The following is a 20,700-nucleotide window of genomic DNA, read 5'->3' as shown; positions in this document are numbered from 1 at the left end:
TCTGAAAAAATGATGCAAAATTGGAGGAAGTAATAAGATGTAACAAAATATATATATTGTCACACACGTGCAAGTAGGGGGACGTTGTGTGGACCAAGCAAAGGTAATTCCATGCCAGGCCAGGGAAGGGCGGGGTGCACTAAACCCTCTCCTGTTAACTCTACAGGTCAGCCGCGGGAAAACCTATTTGAGTCAGGAATGTCACTTCCGGTTCCTGCGCCCAGCAGAACGTCACTTCCGGTTCCAGCACCCAGAAGAATGTCAGTTCCAGTTCCTGCGCCCAGAAGAATGTCACTTCCAGTTCTGACACACAGGCTGCTGTCAGAAGAACATCACTTCCGGTTACCCTACATCACGTCCGGTCTGATCACTTAAAGCCGCCATCTTTCCCAACCCTCATCAGTTCTATTTTGGACTCCGTGCTGTCAACAGCTCTGTTTTGTTTGAAAAAACTATTTGTAGCCAGGATAATTATACAGGTGGCTGCCCCAAACCTTTTTTACGTGTGTCGAGTCTGTTCCTTTTCACAATATATATTAAGTGTCGAGTTTTTTAAATGGGCGTATAAGTCGGGTTTAGATTTTATGATCAATTTTTCAGGTTACAAGATCCAACTTATACGTGAGCATATATGGTATACCGTTGTATTTAGCTATTAATTGCCATTGTATTTGTTCATATGTTTTTCTAGCACTGTTTTATTGATGTTTGTGCTTCTATTTTGGTTGTGACCATTTTGGGACTTGATTTTCATTATAATTATAATAATAATACATTTTATATATATTTTCCATGCTCAAGGCACTTCACAGACCCTGCATTTTGTCAATGACAATTTATGTGATGTCATTATGTAAACATTGTGTAAGTCAATTTGGAAAGAAAAAAGATGGCGCCGGTGTTTGTGGCTTGCAGTTTGTCCCTGCCAGTGTTGTGCTTGTTTGTGTCGATTTTATTGAGTGTTATGATAAATGTAAACGCTCTCTTAGTGTATGATCACCAAACTCTATTGGATCTCCGACTTTCTGCCAAAATTTTGGCAAATTGGAACTATGCTGAGCATGAAACTTTTCCCACGTTCTGTCGGAGATTCCGTCCCACCTGTGGCGTGTCCCGGCTTCACCTCGCCGGCGTAGGCACGGCCGTCGTCATCGTCGGGGGCGCCGCAGTGGTTGGCTAGTGAAGCTGAAAGCTTCTTTGGGGTGTCCTTCTACACCTTTATCCAGGGAGTGTGGAGCGGTGTCCCGTTTCCTTGTCTCTCGGCGTTTGCTGTATCCTGTCGACGCCTGGCTGGTACCTGTCATCGGTCTAGATGGGACGTTCCAGGCCCGCAGGCCCTGCTCTCCTCGTCCCCGCTGGCGTGGGGTGAATCTGCGGAACCTGCGGCCTCTGTGTCGGGCTTCCAGGATGCCTAATGACGTGGATGCTCCGCTTCCTGCCAGGATTGGCTTGGTTAATGCTCGATCTTTGGCAAATAAAACTTTTGTCCTGAAGGATTTTTTCTCATCCCGAGGACTGGATTTTCTCTGTGTGTGTGAGACGTGGCTGAGCGATGGTGAGTCCAGCATCTTTTCAGAACTGCTACCGGATGATTGCTATTATTTTAATTCCCATGGACGTTGGGCCGAGGAGCAGGGACAGCGACGATTTTAAAAGTCACTTTAAATGTAAGCAGCTGTCACCATCGTCGTTATTCACCAGTTTTGAAGTGAGTGTGTTTGAGTTGGGCTGCTCTCACAGTGTTGTATGCGGTGCTTTATCGCCCCCCAAAATACAACAAGGACTTTGTGAACGATTTTGCTGACTTCTTGGCTGAATATTTGCCAAAATATGATCGTGTTCTTATTGTTGGAGATTTTAATATTCACGTCTGTTGCCCTGATATGTTGATGGTAAAGGGCTTTTTAAACCTTATTGATTCTTTTAATCTTGTGCAGTATGTGTCTGGTCCTACACATGAACGTGGACACTTGACCTTGTCTTATCACATGGTTTGCCTGTTTTTAACTTAGAGATTTGTGAAGCTGTGTTTTCTGACCATATGCCTGTGATATTTGAAGTTTCTCTTGCCTGGACCACGGTTAAGCCTCGCGCTGAGGCTCAGCGCTGTCGTGTTTTTAATTCTTCCACTGCTGAGCAGTTTTCAACAGCTTTTAAGCAGAACTGCATCATTCCAGAGTTTTCATGCTGCCAGACTGAGGAGCTCAACTCATGGTTTTATTCCACCTGTCGGACTGCATTGGACATTGTTGCTCCATTGAAAACCAGGCAACCTAAAACTAAATCTGAGCCCTGGTTAAATGAGGTGACTCGTGCTGTTAGACGCGAGTGCCGTCGAGCTGAGCGCAAGTGGAAAAAAAGACAGACTGCAAGTGTCACTTCAGATTTTAAAGGACTGTTGGCGTCTTTATCAAACAACTATAAAAGTTGCAAAAAGAAATCACTTCTCTGACATTGTTGTGTCAAATTGTCACAATCACCGTGTTTTGTTTAAGACCATTGACTCTGTTCTTAATGTACCACAGACTAACTGTATCGAGCCCTCTCTTATTGCCTGTGAAAATTTTCTACACTTTTTTACTGAAAAGGTTTCCTCTATTAGGGCTCAAATCTCCCCTCTTGCTCATGACCCCTTAGTCCGTGTCCCCTGCTCTGCTGTCTTCGACAGGTTTGAGCCTGTGACATTGTCATTTTTACAGGAGATTGTTGGTCATTTAAAACCTGCAGGGTCCCCAAACGATGGTGTCCTACGACTCTTTAAAGAGGTTTTATCCACAATTGGACCGCTGGTTCTTGAACTGGTAAATCATAGTTTGTCATCAGGTGTGGTCCCTAAGGATTTTAAACATGCAGTGGTTCAACCTCTGATTAAAAAACCGGCTCTAGATCCTTTAGCTCTTGCAAGTTATAGGCCTTCTCCAAACTACCTTTTCTTTCTAAAATCCTTGAAAAGATAGTTCACAACCAATTGATGGCCTTTCTGGAAAACAAAATATTTTACAGATTTTCCAATCTGGTTTTAAACACTTACATAGCACCGAATCAGCCCTTTTAAAAGTTTTTAATGATATATTTTTAGCTACTGACTCTGGCGACTGTGTTGTTCTTGTGCTTTTAGATTTGACTGCTGCGTTTGATACAGTGGACCATGCCATTTTACTCTCTCGTTTGGAGCAGTGGGTGGGCATCCAGGGTATAGCACTAGAGTGGTTCAGGTCCTATTTGGCTGAGCGAACCTTTTGTGTTAGTCTTGGTGACTATGTGTCCTCTTCCACTCCTCTCTTGTGTGGTGTCCCACAAGGCTCAGTTTTAGGCCCCCTCATTTTTTCTTTGTATTTGCTCCCTCTTGGTTTTATACTTAGAAAACATGGTGTTGGGTTCCACTTTTATGCGGATGACTGTCAGATCTATGTTCCTCTAAAGAGAAAAGGCACATTTTCTGTACAGCCATTACTTCAGTGCCTTGATGATGTTAAAGCCTGGATGGCTTCTAATTTCTTAAAATTCAATGAATGAGATGATCATTTTTGGTGGCCCCACTGAGACCCCTAAAGTGTATTTAAGTTCCTTGGCCCAGTACAATAAGCCAATTGTCACAAATCTTGGGGTCAAGGTGGATGCTGATCTTAAGTTTGATAGCCAGATTAAGTCGGTCATTAAATCAAGCTTTTTCCAGTTGAGGCAGTTGGCTAAAATAAAGCCAATTCTTTCCCGGCACCATTTTGAAACAGTAATCCATGCCTTTGTTACTACTCGGCTGGACTACTGTAATGCACTTTATGTAGGAGTCAGTGCCTCATTGATTACTCATCTCCAGAGGGTCCAAAATGCTGCTGCTCGTCTTTTAACTGGCACTCGGAAATTTGAACACATTTCCCCTGTTTTAGTTACACTTCACTGGTTGCCCGTTTCTTTTAGGATCCATTTTAAAATTCTTTTATTTGCTTTTAAAGCTCTTCATGGCCTTGCCCCACCCTATCTCTCTGAGCTCCTACAGCCTTATTCACCCACTCGCTCTCTCAGGTCAGCTGATCAGCTGCTCCTGAATGTACCAAGGACTAAGCGTAAACTTAGAGGAGACCGTGCTTTTGCTGTAGCAGCTCCCAAGCTATGGAATGATTAGACAGGCCTTTTCTCTGTCTGTTTTTAAATCTCTTTTAAAAACCCATCTCTTTACCCTGGCCTTTGATACCTTGTGAGAAGTTCGTTTTAGCTCATTTTACTTTTGTTGTTTTTAGCTGATTTTATTCCATTTTATATTGTTTTATCGTAGGGCTGTTTTATTTATGTATTACACCATATTCTTATTTATATGTAAAATGTTGTGTTGTTTTACCTATCAACTATTTATTGTACAGCACTTTGGTCCTGTGCTGGTTGTTTTAAAGTGCTTTATAAATAAAATTGGATTGGATTGGATTGGTCAAAATGTTTGATTAAAACCAGTGGTTTTAACCCTTAAAGGGTTAACCAGGCACATTTAGGGTTTTATCTCTTTATTTTTAACCATGATTTTTGCCTTAAATTTCAACTACTGAGAATTGGTTTTCTTATGATACTTTTATGCATATCAACTCTAGCTTTTCACCATTGGTAGCTCTTCATTTCCTGGTCCACAGGATCTTTATTCAACATCCTTTTTACAATAGCTCTGCCTACAAACCCACGTAAACACATCCACAACAGCCAAAGATGGTCTCTAGTCCAGTTAGGAACATTTGTCATTTAATCTGTGAGTGACCTAAGATCCCAGTTACTTTTAAATACACAAAAACTGCAAGACAATTTTGTTTTTGGCTGTTCTTCAACTTTGATAGCTTTACATCTGAAGAACAACCCATCTGATTTATATTCAACGTGTCTTAAATTAGAGACATTGAATTTGCTTTGTTTTTTCTTGTGTGGACTATGGCCGGCCAGTCATCCCAACCAATACCCCCAGGGCACCAGGTAGAGCTCTCATTGCAGCATGGAAGTGCCCCGAATACCAGCAGGGAATCATGGACAGTGGAGTTTTCCTTTACAGCCCTGCCAGTTACCACAGGGGCCAACAGAGGACACTGCAGGGAGTCCCAGAGACTCATATGTGCCCTATAACCCAGAAGTATGTCTTAGTCACAGCGACAGGAGGAATGACGTACTTCCGGGACGAAGAAGAGGACTTTTGATCTGACCCGGAAGTGGTAGGATGTCACGTGGACTAAAGGATCGAAACACTTCCGGGTCAGGGAATATAAAAGGACTGTGGGAGATCCCAGACATTGAGCTGAGCTGGGTGGAAGGGTGGCAACGCATCTGGGAGTAGGAGGATTGTTTATTGTATTGTGGAATTGTTTATTTATATGAGTATTGTGGAGAGGAGGGTGCTTTGCACACTGTATATTAATAAAAAGTCAAGTTATTGGACTTTTAACTGGTGTCTGCCATCTAGTCTGAGGGTTCAAGGGGACAACAGCGCCCCCAATCTGTCACACTTGCTATGTTGTTCTTCATTAAAAATGGGCAGTTAAAAGCAGATCCAATGACCGGGATGCTTTGAGTACACCTAGCCTGACTTTAATTAATACCTAACCTGACTTTAAATAATGCATACAATGGTTTAATTCTCTCTTATTGCCAAGTTGAATAAAGTCTGAAAGTGAGTCTGGGGTGAAAAAATGGTGATAAGATGAGAACTCAAGGTTGAGAGAGGGAGAAGGCAGCAACGTAAGTAGGCAAGCCACCCCACCAGACAGGCAAGAGTCAGAGAACAGCATAGTCAAGCCCTTTAACTTCAAAAACCCATTAAACAGCATTGAGCCAGGAAATAATTGCTTTCTTTCAAGGAGAAGGAAATTTTCCAGTTATCAATAAGAAAACATGCCACCTATGAGAGACTATTTAAGTTGGATAGTTCTATGTTAATTTTTTATTGGTTCAAACTTACAATGAGCAATAAGACATTCAAACCTTTAAAAAAACGAATTTTAATGTAAACCACAGTACGCAGCACAAATCATAAAACACATTTAGTAATCAAAGGGATTTTGAAGGCATTTTGCCAATCAAATTCTTTTTTGTATTTTGCTCAGGTTTTAATATTATAACAACACATTTTGGAGCAAAAATACACAAAAGTAAGGCAAAACTTGAAGCTAAAATTGCAAAAAGCTCCACAGCTACTGTGTATTTTCCAGGTGTACTAACATAAGCTGGGATGAAAGTGATCCATACTGCACAGAATATTAGCATGCTGAAAGTGATAAATTTAGCTTCATTAAAGTTATCTGGTAGCTTTCGAGCCAGAAAAGCCAGAACAAAGCAAATGACAGACAAAAACCCAATGTATCCTAATACAGAATAAAATGCAATAGAAGAGCCCACATGACATTCTAGAATAATTTTTTCCTTGTAATACTTCATGTTTTTGAATGGAAAAGGTGGAGAAATAATTAACCAAATGGTGCATATTAAGACTTGCACCAGTGTAAAAACAAAAACGCTCAGCCGTTGTTGGTTTGGCCCAAACCATTTCATTACATTACTACCAGGTAAAGTTGCCTTAAATGCCATTAATACCACAATTGTTTTCCCCAGAATGCAAGAAATGCATAATACAAATGAAATCCCAAATGCAGTGTGTCGTAACATGCATGACCATTCGGAGGGCTGACCGATGAAAGTCAAAGAGCATAGGAAACAAAGTGTTAATGAAAACAACAGAAGAAAACTTAGCTCCGAGTTGTTTGCTCTGACAATTGGAGTATCTTTGAAATAGTAGAAAACAACAGCTACAAATATGGATATACCACTTCCAATCAGGGATAGTGATAATAACAGTATTCCCATGATTTCCCCATATGACAGGTATTCAATATCTTTTGGAATACATTGATCCCTCTGTTCATTAGTTCTGAATTCCAGAGGGCACTTCAGACAATCAAGCGAATCTGAAAATGAAAATCATACAACAATTTAGCATGTTTTCTACATGTAGTTTTATTTTAGGCAACATCATGATACATTTGTAAATGTAATAAATGTAAATGGTCCAGTCATCTGGGTTGAGTTTCCATATTCTTGTTTTCAATAGATGCTCAGTTTCTTTTCCTACATGCAAAGATGTACATATTGGTATGAGTGAATTTATGCTTGAGTATGTCCTGCTATAGACTATTGCTTACCCTGGGGTCCTATTCTACATTGAAGTGATGTTGCTGGAAGGCGTCTAGCACTAGAATCCCTGAAGCCTATGAATAAACTTGTAATCCTGGGCCACCCTAAATTCCTTTGCACCTATTCATTAGCATCTTTGGTTTTCTAGTGTTAACTCAACTCAATCTAAAAACCGGACTTAATAACTTCAGTAAATGAATGGGTGGATGATTAAATACTTATTTTAATTATACTTTTGGTATCAGAGAATTTGGTGTTGCTTAAGTTGTTACTAAACATACACATTCACAAATTTTGCTTTTCAAATTCTCCTAGAACCACCATTGCAGAAATTTTCCTACTTTCTGTTTTCAGCAGTGTTTGTGGCTCTAGCATGCATCAAATGTAATGAATAAACAGTATTTCATTGTGATTTATACTTTGATTTATTATGCAGAAATGTATTTGAATTTTTACTATAGTTACATAATAGTGCATACTGTAGATATGTAATATGTAGTTACAGATAAAAAGTATATTACCTTACAGAGGAAATATTATGCTCTATATGAACTATAAAAAAAAATGTCTTTTGAGATGTGAATATGCAAAGACAAGCTGTAAAACTAGATTAGAGCTAAGAATCAGACATAATTTTTCAAGAGTGTGTTGAATTATTTTACATACAAAGAGAGAAGGGAAGAGCAGAAGGGGCAGACAGAGAATCACATTATTTATTTAATTAATTTTGCAAATAATAGTTGTGGAAGACACCTCTGTCTATCAAAGTGACTGTCTGTCTATCACAGTGGTTTAACATCTGAGTACAGGGTTTTTGAAAGTCATCCAGCTTTTGTACATTTTCTCTAGATGAGGTTTCCTGGACACACTGCAACAGATGTGAAACATATCACATACATTATTTTGTATAAGCAACTCTTACATGCCAATACTGATGTGTTGACTAATTTAATTCAAGATTTTTATTTTACTTAGCTTTATAAATTAAGTAAAGTACATTTTTTCCCTAGTATTTCAGTGCTTTGTCCTCTGCTTTATATATTCATGTTTTTGGGTGATCATTTTAGGCCAGCAAAATGGAACAATCTTGGTATCTTTCAGGTGGAGTGTGCTTCCTGCAAATTATGACATTCAACGAAAAGATTTCACTAATTCTAGAATTACCTGTTGCATTACTTATCTCCCCCTCAGCACATGGTACACAGTCAAAACAGCAGGGTGGCTTGCCTTTTTGAATCGCCTTCCGAGTTCCTGGGAGACAACTCTCACTGCATACTGATTTAGGCACCTTAAGGTAAAATGAGCAAAACAGAAATAAGGTCATTGCACAGATGATTGGAATACACATTAAAATATGCATTTTCTAAAAGTGTTCTCAAGTAAGCAAACATGCTTAGAGGAAAATATCAATTATGCTTACTTTATCTTGGTTTCTAGCCCAAATGACACTGATTTTATTCATAATAAATTGCTGTCCTTCAGGGAAAGATGAGTCATATAAACCAATTGTAACAAACTTAATCTTCCCTTCGGTATTGAGCTGCCAGTTAATTAATTCATATTTTGCCTTGGGATCTCCATAGTTATCAAAGTAAATATGCTCTCCATTCTTTGTTGTGAAATTAACAGATTTTATATACTGCAGCACCTAAGGAAATGGTTGCTATTAACTCAAACACCATAATATTTTTCTGTTATGTCATATGTTTAAATAACTTACCTGTGAAGGTTCGATCTGTGTTTTATTGGCACATATACTATTAGTCATCCCCCCTTTGTCGTGATTACATGATAACAGGTTTTGAATTGAATGAGCAATAGCATACACAGCTTTATATACATTATTAGTAATCCTCAGTTCATTCACATCAGTGTACTGGTTTTTTATTTCACTTAAATTCTCATACCCAGTGCACTGGTTTTTATTCAATGATGTGTTCTGCATATTTAAAGAACAGCTGAAAGTGGTTTCCCAAAACTCATTGAAACCTGTGTTTCCTGGGGTGACAGAGGTTTTCACTTTTAATAAATAATCCTTCAGACCAGTTATCATAGCATTACTGATTGCAAATCCAATTGCTCCACCAAATATCTGAAAGCTTTCCTGTTTGGCTAAATTTTCCGTAGAAATCCAGGCTTCACTTCCAACCCACTGAAATCCGGTTATATTTTGAAGCAAGAGCTCTTTCAAAAGAAACTCAATATCAATGAATGATGTAAAAGCAACAATTACCTTAGATGAGGATGATTTTATGATATCAACAATTTTGAGAAATTTCTCACGAGGATAAGTCCTGTAAATGGCCTCAGAATATTCAATGCAAATACCCTCCTGTTGGGCTGATTGTAAAAAAGTTGCCATGCCCGTGTTACCATAATCATTATCACTTCTGATTGTTCCCACCCATGTCCAACCAAAATATTTAACAAGCTGCACCAGAGCTCTACTTTGATAATAATCACTGGGTATTGTCCTAAAAAATGTGGGATACTCTCTTCTATTACTTAGACATGCACAAGTAGCAAAGTAGCTCAACTGTGTAAAAGAAAAGAGGGCCATTATAATGAGTATGTAAAATGTTATAACAGCATTTCCATCCATTTTCAATGCCTGCATTTCTCTAGATTCACTAGTCCTTAATAGGATTTACTTGTACACATAATAAGGCAGTTTAGGCCTATAAACCATGTGAAAAAATACCTTTGAACAATGGGATAAGGAGGAAACCCAAACATGCTAATTTTACAACACAACTAAGAACAGAAAAAGGATTTGAGCACTATGTAGTGGAAGTCATTTCTGTGTTTTTATTAACTATTCTCTTGACCATCTGTATCCATAAAACTGATAGCTTTTCTGTTCATCTAGTATTTTTACTATAATATTGAGTCAAAAATGCATGACTACTTTAATCAAGTTACATATGGCTACTTTAAATACTTGATGTGAAAGCGGTATTGGTAAGGGCATCAGGAGGCACTTACCCTGTGGTGTGTTTTGAATTACAATGCCCCAGTACAGTAATGTGAATATATGCTGTATGTTGGTGTCATCCTTCAGATAAGATATAAAATTGAGGTCCTGACTCTGTATAGTCAGAAAGGATCCCTGGGTATCTTTCACAATGTCTTTTTTCTTTATATAACATTTTGTAATGAATAACATGCCTTATTTTCCATTGTTATGTGAAGAATACAACATAAATTATGTAATTTACAGTATATGGTTAAAGAAGACTGGTATATTTTTACTGTATGGATTTTCTCTCCATCTCCCACATCTCAAATATATGCAGCGTAGGGTAACTGTTTGGTGTCAGTGTCTGTGTGTGTAATGTATATGAGTGTGCCTTGCAATGGATATGCAATCCAGTCTAATCAAAGTTTAGGTCCTTCTTTGAGCTCTTTGTTGATGAAAAGCACTAGGCTCTGGCACACTGCATCCAGTAATGGAAAAAGCATGTCAAGAAAACGAATGAATGGATGCTTGAAGAAAGTCAAATGACTTGCTTACTGTTATTATGAGCATGGGTTAGAAGTTAAATCTGTGACCATGTAGTAATATAATCAACCTCTTAGCCATTCATTTTGTCCTTCATGTTAAAAATGCAAATTTCTATATGTTCATTTATTTTTTATTACTTCATTTATTTTAAATTTGTTTATAAGTTGTGTACAACTTTTTAAACATCATAATTTGAATTTATTTTTGTTTTATTCACTAATAGTGCAGTCTGGGTATTCATTAACAAAATATCTTACCATGGGTATATTAAATGGTCGAATTGTAGTTTCAACACCTATACTTGGTGATGAGCCAGATGGTCCTATAATCGAAATTAATGAAGGTTTTTGGCATACTTCTTCTGATAAGTATCTGTCACTTGGATCATTAATGAAAGCCATTGCTGATTTAATTGCCAGAGGAATGGAGCTGCATCCATCATAAATTTTATATCCCACCGTGACACCAGGCAATATTTCTGGGCTGTTATTAATTTCTTCAATAGCAAAGATTGCAGCTACAGCAAACTGGAATTCTCTGAAATTTATACTATAAGAAAATAAATGATGGAAAAATAAAATGTGATGTCAGCTGTTAGATGTTAAAAATTAACACCATAATCTTCAAGAGCTTACACTTAAACAAGGGTAATAAAAAATGTTTTTAAATTGTACACTTACCTATTTATAAAATCTTACTTCTGGCCCAACTCTAGGAAATCATTAAGCTGGGCTTATACTCTGAAGTGGGGTATAAACTGTGTTGACTCAAATTGATCAATCTATCCCCCAAAGAAAATTGTTTTATCAAGCATCATTTTAAGTATGAGTTATGCTATATACTATAACTAATGTCGCTGATTTATATCTGCTTTATATTGTGTTCATATGTAAGTAGTGTGTATGACCCACAATGTCATTTTTTAGCCATATTAATAGTTAATTGTTTTAAGTTATTAATTATATAATTTAATTTCATTAACTGCTGCAACAGATATTTTTACACTCAATAAGTCTGAATTTTTACATTACTCCTAATTTTTTTTAAATTAAGTATTTTAAGAAAGTAAGAACATTTTCAAAATTATCCCAGTTTTGTGTCTCCTATGAGTGTATTCTATAGGGTGGTCCAGATCTAATTATGCAATTTTCATTACGCTATAACTTATTAAGTTTATTACATAGAAAATCACCCACAAAATCCCGGACCATCGAGAAGTGTGCAAACTGACAACATGAAGAATTGTCTTTGTGCCAAACTGGAATGGTCCCTGCATGAATCAAAGTCATCCAGACGATCTGGACCTGCATAATTAGATCTGGACCACCCTATATATATAACTTTACTACAATTGTAGTAATAGGTTAAAAAACATAAGCAAATAGGGACAAGCCTCACTATTTGGAGGGAATGTAAAACAACACATCAGTGTATTTGATATACAGCAACTTTCAATTTACACGGTTATTCTATAACTTGAATTAGTTTGACATGTGCTGTGACTTGAAAGTAACATGACTACATTTCTATAAGAAGACATAGTTAAGGAATAAATGTTTTGCAGGAAACACCTGCCATTTGGTTAGATACTGATATATACCTCTTTTAAAAAGTTGAAAGTGCCATAATTGCAGAAGTATCAAGTTTGGGAATGATCTACATTAAAATAATTTACAAAAAAATCTTAAAGTTGTTCATTACTAGTACCTTATAGTTATACTCACTGCCCAAGAAACAGAAAATTCATCCACTAAGCTGAAAGGGAAGGATTTTCCACATAAATCATATCAATAAGTCACTCTTAACAAATGAATCCTTACTTACTGAAAAACTCTGCCAATGATAGTCTGCATAATTATATCTTGCAACATTTTTGTACCTTATTTTCATTATTAACAAATAGTTATATACCATTGTAATCTATACAGTATCAAAATAACATAAAATTGCCAAAACTACATGATAAGATTCAGATCAAAGACAATATTAAAAAGGAGTAATATTCACAAAAGACAAACTGCATGACAGCCACATAGTCCAAGGTGAAGGAAATTCTTCATAGAGCGCATCGTTTATTAGCATATGTTACCGGCCAAACCCCATTTTAGCACAAACAAGCCAAGCCAGTTTGTCCGATACACAATAGGATAAATTGGTTTGGCCTAGGAAAGTGCGTTTGCAGACCAAACTAGTTTAGACTAGTACAAATCAGTTTGTCCTGGGAGCTCTACATTGATTTCAGGGTAATCTGAAGTAGTTTGGACTAAATTAATCTTATCTGCTTTGGCCTAGTCTAATCTAATTTGTCCTAAACATATACTGTATACTTAAATCGTAAAAAAGGTTTCTTCTACTAAAAATGAAATAAACATGTCCTTCAACAGCAATATATCCTAGGTTACTTAAACTGATATATATTTATTAAATACCTATATATCACTTTCAGTCAATATAACAATTATAATAAAGAGATAAACTTACTTTTTGCATTTTAATGGTTCAGGCATACTTGTAAAACTTGGTTTATAATTTACAAGATTATCATGGAAAGAAAAAATTCCTCCTATTATAATGTCTCCATCTTTAGAAAGTAGGGGCAATTCTGGACTTCCCCACAGCTTACAGGCTGGCTCTCCTGCACTTGTTAATAATCCAAGTAAAATTACTGCTAGTGTCTGCATTTCAGAATGATTCTGCAACTGGTGAATTTCATCTTCTGATTTATAGAAAAAGCTGTTTGTCAAATCAGTTAATGCAATGATGAATTCATCAAACCAGTGATTCTCCAAGGAGAAGTGTGTTTGAATGTGCCTAAGGAGAAATGTCAGAAAATGATAAACACATTTAATAGCCGTGAAATCTTAACAGTCTCTTTTAATGTTTGTTTTTTTTTTGTTTTTTTTTTTTGACTGGAATAAATATGTTAGTTTTAGCACTCTTGAAGTAATTACTGAGGATGATTTTTTAAAAAATATTTTATTTAATTCATGTAGTCTGAGTCACTTGTAAAATTTCCATCTTTTAGAAACTTTAAGCTGCTTACTATTTATACTATGCTGACATTAATAAGGTATCATATCTAGATTGTAACTCTGCTTCAAAATTTATAGATTCTTTGAGTAAATTAAGTGTAGTTGTGGAAAACAGTTTAGATCCGCTGACATCAAATTATAATATGACCTTGAGAGATGCTCTAATGCAAAAGTGATCCAAGCACATAGAAACTCACCCTGGTTTACTGGTTGAGTACTCAAACTCTTAAATTAAAGTAGAAAACTGGAACGTAGATGGAGAACAACAAATGTTGCAGCTCTTTCAAATTGCATGGACAGAGTGTTAAAAAATATAAAAAGGCTCTATTTGAAACCCACTCAGACTATTATTCTAAAATGTAGATAATAATAATAATCCTCATGTACTGTTTAAAACAGTGGCTAATTTAACAAATGGAAGTTGAGAACTACAGTGCAAAATACCAACAGACATTAGCATTACAAACTGTTTTAATGAGAAAATCAAAAATATAAGTACCCCAGATCTCAGCATCACAGTGCAAACTTTATACTAGCTTGGCAAACCCTTTCTCACCTTGCATTCAACACTTTAAAAATTTGAACTCTAACCGAGCAAGAAGTCTTAACTTTAATTTCTAAAATGAAACCTAATACTTGTTCCCTAGATCCAGCACCAACAAAACTAGTAAAAAGTGCAATGGATGTTCTTGCAGCACCAATTCATAGCATTATAAATAGCTAATTATTGTATGGTGCACTACCTGATGCACTAAAAGTTTTTTTTCATCAAACCATTACTTTAAAATGGTCTGACTTAGACCCACATATACTCAATAATTATATACCCATTTCGAATTAACCCTTTCTGTCTAAGATACTTTAAAAAGTATTTGTCAGTCAGCTTCAGTCTCACCTTACGCATAACAATTTATTTGAGAAATTCCAATCTGGCTTCTGCACTGGTCATAGTACAGAAACAGTACTAACACGTGATGTAAATTACATTCTGATATCTTCTGATGAAGGAAATTCCACTGTGATTATGTTGCTAGATTTAAGCGCAGCAATAAATACCATTGATCATTCTATTTTGCTGCATAGGCTGGAAAATTACATTGGGCTTACAGGCAATGTCAATGCCTGGTTTAGTTCTTATTTATTAAATCTTTACCAGTATGCACAGAAATGAGCTGACAATATTCCATCATTATTCAGAGAAGTGAGGTATGGTATCCCGCAGTGATCAGTACTGGGACCTTTACTGTTTTCACTTTACGTGCTTCCACTGGGATCTATCATTAAATCCGTCATTAGATACGGGGGTCTTCCCAGACTGTCTTAAGACTGCTGTAGTTAAACCCCTTCTTAAGAAACATAATCTTGACCCCTCGGCTCTTGAAAATTTTAGACCCATCTCTAACCTGCCTTTCTTAAGTAAAGTTCTGGAGAAGGCAGCCATTATGCAGTTAAATGACCACCTCAATAAACATGCTATTCTTGATAAATTTCAGTCTGGTTTTAGAACAAATCACAGCACAGAAACTGCACTCATTAAAGTAGTAAATGATTTGCGAGTGAATGCAGACAGACGCCATTTTTCTGTTCTCATCCTCTTAGATCTGAGTGCTGCATTTGACACCATTGATCACAATATTCTTAGAAATCACCTTAGTCAATGAGTGGGCCTCTCTGGCACAGTCTTAAATTGGTTTGAAACCTACCTGACAGAGAGAAAATTTTTTGTTAGTTGTGGGAATTACAACTCGAAGACACATGATATCCAATATGGTGTTCCAAAAGGCTCTATCCTGGGTCCGCTGTTATTCTCAATCTACATGCTTCCGTTAGGTCAGATTATCTCAGGGCACAACGTGAGCTACCACAGCTATGCTGATGACACACAGCTGTACTTATCAATAGCACCTGATGACTCCGATTCTATTGATTCACTAACACAATGTCTGACTTGTATCTCAGAATGGATGAATAGTAACTTTCTCAAGTTAAATAAAGAGAAAACTAAAATCTTAGTGATTGGCAATAATGGATACAATGAGGCTATTAGAAATAAACTGGATACATTAGGATTAAAAGTCAAGACGGAGGTAAAAGCTTAGGGTAATTGTTGACTGTAATCTGAATTTTAAATCGCATATTAATCAGATCACTAGGACAGCATTTTTTCACCTAAGAAACATAGCAAAAGTTAGACCTCTTATATCTTTGAAAGATGCTGAGAAATTAGTTCACGCATTTGTTTTCAGTCGACTAGATTACTGTAACTCACTCCTCTCAGGACTACCCAAAAAAGACATAAATCGTTTGCAACTAGTGCAGAATGCAGCTGCTAGAATCCTAACTAGGAAAAGAAAATCCAAACACATTTCTCCAGTTTTAATGTCACTACACTGGTTATCTGTGTCATTCAGGATTGACTTTAAAATACTGCTTATGGTTTATAAAGCCTTAAATAATCTCACCCCATCTTATATATCAGAATGTCTGACACCTTATATTCCAAATCGTAACCTCAGATCCTCAAATGAGTGTCTCCTTAGAATTCCAAGAACAAAACTTAAAAGAAGTGGTGAGGCGGCCTTCTGCAGCTATGCACCTAAAATCTGGAATAGCCTGCCAATAGGAATTTGCCAGGCTAGTACAGTAGAGCAATTTAAAACACTGCTGAAAACATATTACTTTAACATGGCCTTTTTATAACTTCAATTTAACTTAATTTAACTTAATCCTGATACTCTGTATGTTCAATTTTTCATAATAACTATTCATGGTGGCTCTAAAATCCGTACTGACCCCTACTCTCTTTTCTTTTTCTTTTTCCGGTTTCTTTGTGGTGGTGGCCTGTGCCACCTCCACCTACTCAAAGCTTCATGATGCTCCAACAATGATGGATGGATTAAAAGGCAGAAGTCTACGTGACCATCATCATCAAGTCCTTCTGTGAGAACCCTAAATCCAAAAAGGACTGTTTCATTTATGTTAGGTAGAATGCCCAGAGAGGACTGGGCGGTCTCATGGTCTGGAATCCCTACAGATTCTATTTTTTCTCCAGCCGTCTGGAGTTTTTTTGTTTTTTCTGTCCACCCTGGCCATTGGACCTTCCTTTTATTCTATGTTAATTAATGTTGACTTATTTTGTTTTCTTATTGTGTCTTTTATTTTTCTATTCTTTATTATGTAAAGCACTTTGAGCTACTGTTTGTATGAAAATGTGCTATATAAATAAATGTTGTTGTTATTAGAAAACGAGGTTAATTTTAATTTGTGCATAGATGACTCCCAGTTATACCTTTCTTTTAGAGCAAATGACATTTCTCTGATGTTGTCCTTAATTAGGATTGTTAGTGAGTTAAAGGAGTGGATGGATGAGAAATACTTGTCTTTGAACATAGACAAAACAGAAAGGTTAATTATTGGAGGGAAGGATGCTGAGCTCAACAATTTTGTCATCACTTAACTCAGTTGGAATAACCATTAGTTTTGCTGAATCAGCTTGCAATCTAGGTGTCATCTTTGACTCTAGCATGTCATTTGAAGCGCACATTGCAAAATTGTCCAAAGCATGTTTTTTCCGTCTTAAAAATGTTGGAAAATGAAGATGTTTTCTAAATATGCAGGATACTGAGAAATTAATTTATGGATTTATTTCTAGTAGGATTGCCTACTGTAATGTGGTACTCACTGGCTGTTCTAATAGTTCTTTACATATCTTTCAGTTAATTCAAAATGCTTCTTCCAGAATTATTAGAAGAGCAAGTAAATTTAAATACATGACTCCAGTTCTTAAATTCTTACATTGGCTCCCGGTTAAGTTTAGGACAGATTTCAAAATCCTCCTTTTTAACATATAAAGCCTTAAATGGCCAAAATTCTGTTTACTTATCTGAATGTATAATTACTTATAAACCAGAGTGCACATTAAGATCTTGTTGACTCAGGTTCGAGACAATAGCAGGCAGACACCGATTCAAACAAGCAGAATTCTTGTTATTCTTTCTTTTCTTGGTGAGCAGAGAAATCTGTGCAGACCCTGTCAGCTTGTCATTGACAGTTTCTAATCACAGCTCTCTCCCCCCCACCCTTTACAGTAGGCTTTTATATCTTATCAGTACACGCTTACTGCAAAGCTCATCTTATAGTTGCAGCTTTACAGGAAGCCCTCCCTCACTGGTAAGTAACTTCTTTTTTTGTTAACTAAGACAGGGTGCATCTTTCCTAGGGCTGACACACCCTTCATCCACCTCTTCCCACTTAGCTTGCGGCTATTCTCTACGCCCAGGCTCTAACCTTTAACTTTCCTACATCACATACCTTAACAAACTTAATGCATTCATATGGTTAACACAAAGAACTCTTATACTTGCAGATATATACATTTTCTTAGCATCAGCTGGTTTGCATAACATATTTTCCATCCACCCAAACGCACCCAGATAGTAATCGTCAAGGCTTTTTAGACTTGTTTATCTAAGTACCAAATGTTATGTTGCATATAGGTGTAGTCTTGAGATCTTCTTCCTCTATTTTGGACTAGGTCAAAAGGCCCTCAGCCCAAGATTCTTTGTTCAACTACTATTTAAGATATTGATTCAAATTTTTTATTATTCCACAATCTCAAGATGTCGGTCTGCTTATGATCCCCAGGACTAATGAAATAACAGTGGGAGGTTGAACTTTTAGTTACAGGGCCCCAAAGCTGTGGAATGGTTTGCCTAAAACTATAAGAGGTGCCCCTTCAGTCTTAGCTTTTAAATCCAGGCTGAAGACCACTGCTTCAGTTTAGCATACCCTGAGAAGAGCTGCTGATTAGCCGTGCATACTGCATATCTGTGGTTAATCATTAGTACTAAAATATAAGTAATATGATATTTATAAATTGTCACTATCACTTGACCATATTATTTCTCTTCTCGATACTCACATGTGGCACTTGGTGCCCTGCTCTACTGCCAAGTTGTTTTCCTGCCTATGAAAAAGTCAACTCTGATATAGGGCCACTGTAATCAATGAGTAGAAGGTATTTCATCAAATTGGAGTGCCCAATGCTGTTTCAGCTGTGGAATGGCTATTAGGGGGGATGCTGCTTGTTGGCCAAGGTCACCACTTTTTATTTCTTACGTTTGAATACTAGTAAGCAGTATTCGAACATACACATGGGATTTATCTTGTAATATGGAATCGATTTAATCTGTTTTTGTGGAGAAAAGAAAATTAATCTATTGAACATAACATGTTATTATTAGAATATATTAACATGTTACAAAAACAGTTTTTGTCATGCAGTGTTGAGTCCACACCATAGCTCCATGTAGCTTTTTCAGACTGAATGGACTGCCAGGCATCTGCCAGTTGTCTATTGACCTAGACATGGCTTTGTGGTACAGTTTTGGTTTTTCCATTCCAGGTGATGTTGTCTTAATTTAAGAGTTAATATTTTGGCTGATGTTGCAGAGTATACTTAGTGGATGTTCACTATGTGAGCAGCAAGGCTCTCTATAGCAAGTCTGCTTATTCTTAACAAAACAGCTCCTGTAATCATTTAGGTTCATTTACAACCTTCATGCCATTCTGCCTTCTCTTTCTATTGATTTTGCATCTCCTGCTGGACCTTTTTGTTCTCTCCTGCATGGTGTGAGTGAATCTAGCATACTGTATGTCTTTTACAAAACACATTTTACACTAGCTATAACTCATAGAAAAGCTGACACAGGTGTCAAAATGAAGGAGAGAAACTGTGCAGTAGTAAATGAATGTTACATCACACTGGGGTTCATTTTTGTAGCAGTAAAGGTATTTGCCAGTTATTTGAATGTTATGAGACCAACTAAACATCCCTTAATACACACACACACATATAGTGATGTATCTTGTTTTCATTTGGAAAATGCACAATGCGACACAGACTATGCTGTCTATTCAGAATTTAAAACTATTGAATCTGGAGCTCTCCCATCATCTTATTCATCACAAGCAACACTCTTTCCAACCAGAGTTTGCATGATTGCAACAGGAAAATCTGTTAACATTTACAACATGGAGTTGTTTTATTGGCAATTCAAGAATATGCCCCACCCAAAAAAAAGGCCTCATGTGCCAGGGCATGATGTTCAGTGTCAACAAATTGTTCTTGGACGTTGCACAACAGAAAGCTAGTGGCTCCTTCCTCACTGCATGGCTAGTCAGATAAATTGGCACAATCGAAGGGAAATATGATTGACATTGTTAAAAGGGATAAGATTTGCTCTAAGATTTACTTCCGTTGTATGACAGTATTCTGATTCATGTATAGTTTTCCAGTGTTGCAATCTAGCTGTTCCTTCAAAATGCTTAACCTTATCTGATTCAAAACCTTGGGGGCACTTTGTTCAGATTCAAATTGACTTTGCTCAGTGGCCAGAATTCCACTGTTTGGAATATCTACCTGTTATTGTGGCCATGTTTTCAAAATGGATGAAAGCCAGCCCTGCTGCCAAAGCAGATGCCACCACAATTGCTAAATTTCTTTTGAAGGAAACCATTCAGACTTTTGGGATTCCATTATTGATTTACTCAGATCAAGACAGCCATTTTGTTGTCATCTTCATAGCGAACCTTTGTAATGATCTCCAAGTGAAAAATTTACTTCACTATGCCTCCCATCCTTAAATTTCTGGACAGGTATAGAGAATGAATCTCACTATAAAGTCTAAGTTGGCTAAAATATATGCGGAAACTGGTTTGAATAGGCTGTTAACTCTTCCTTTGGCCTTCATGTCAATCTGAAGGCCAACTACAGGTTTTCTGCCTCACTCTACGCTATCTGTGCAACACGGCCACAGAGAGCTTAAACAACTCAGCATATCCACCTAACAATGACAAGAGTGAGCTTTCTTGAAGGCTTTTACTGGACGTACCTTGTTGTAAGCTGAAATACATACAAAAGAAACATACAGGTATTTACAGGTGTAGAACCAAGGACAATAAATAATTATTTACAAATCAATACGTAGTAGACAGTATACATTAAAC

The 20,700-nt window shown here is 36.9% G+C and overlaps 1 protein-coding gene across 1 annotated transcript; it reads right to left on the bottom strand.

Moving 5' to 3' along the window:
- Window positions 1-6,015: 6,015 nt before the first annotated feature.
- Window positions 6,016-14,751, bottom strand: LOC120531556 (extracellular calcium-sensing receptor-like). The gene is made up of 7 exons (XM_039757109.1): window positions 14,678-14,751; window positions 13,142-13,471; window positions 10,918-11,209; window positions 8,876-9,691; window positions 8,576-8,803; window positions 8,320-8,443; window positions 6,016-6,929 (listed from the first exon to the last, which is right to left on the bottom strand). The coding sequence occupies exons 1-7, from the start codon at window positions 14,749-14,751 to the stop codon at window positions 6,016-6,018; spliced, it is 2,778 nt and encodes a 925-aa protein (XP_039613043.1).
- Between the last annotated feature and the right edge of the window lie 5,949 nt (window positions 14,752-20,700).

This window comes from Polypterus senegalus, chromosome 1, assembly GCF_016835505.1.
Source record: "Polypterus senegalus isolate Bchr_013 chromosome 1, ASM1683550v1, whole genome shotgun sequence".
NCBI lineage: Eukaryota > Metazoa > Chordata > Cladistia > Polypteriformes > Polypteridae > Polypterus > Polypterus senegalus.
The sequence above is the reverse complement of the archived record's forward strand: the minus strand, read 5'-3'. Positions and strand labels throughout refer to the sequence as shown.

Coding starts and splice junctions, on each gene's coding strand:
- LOC120531556 (XM_039757109.1), bottom strand. CDS start 14,751: ATGGTATTTATTGCTGCGCTTAAATCTAGCAACATAATCACAGTGGAA. Junction 11,210..13,141: donor GAACCATTAAAATGCAAAAA/GTAAGTTTATCT, acceptor ATTTTCTTATAG/TATAAATTTCAGAGAATTCC. Junction 6,930..8,319: donor GGAGATAAGTAATGCAACAG/GTAATTCTAGAA, acceptor TTTCATTTTCAG/ATTCGCTTGATTGTCTGAAG.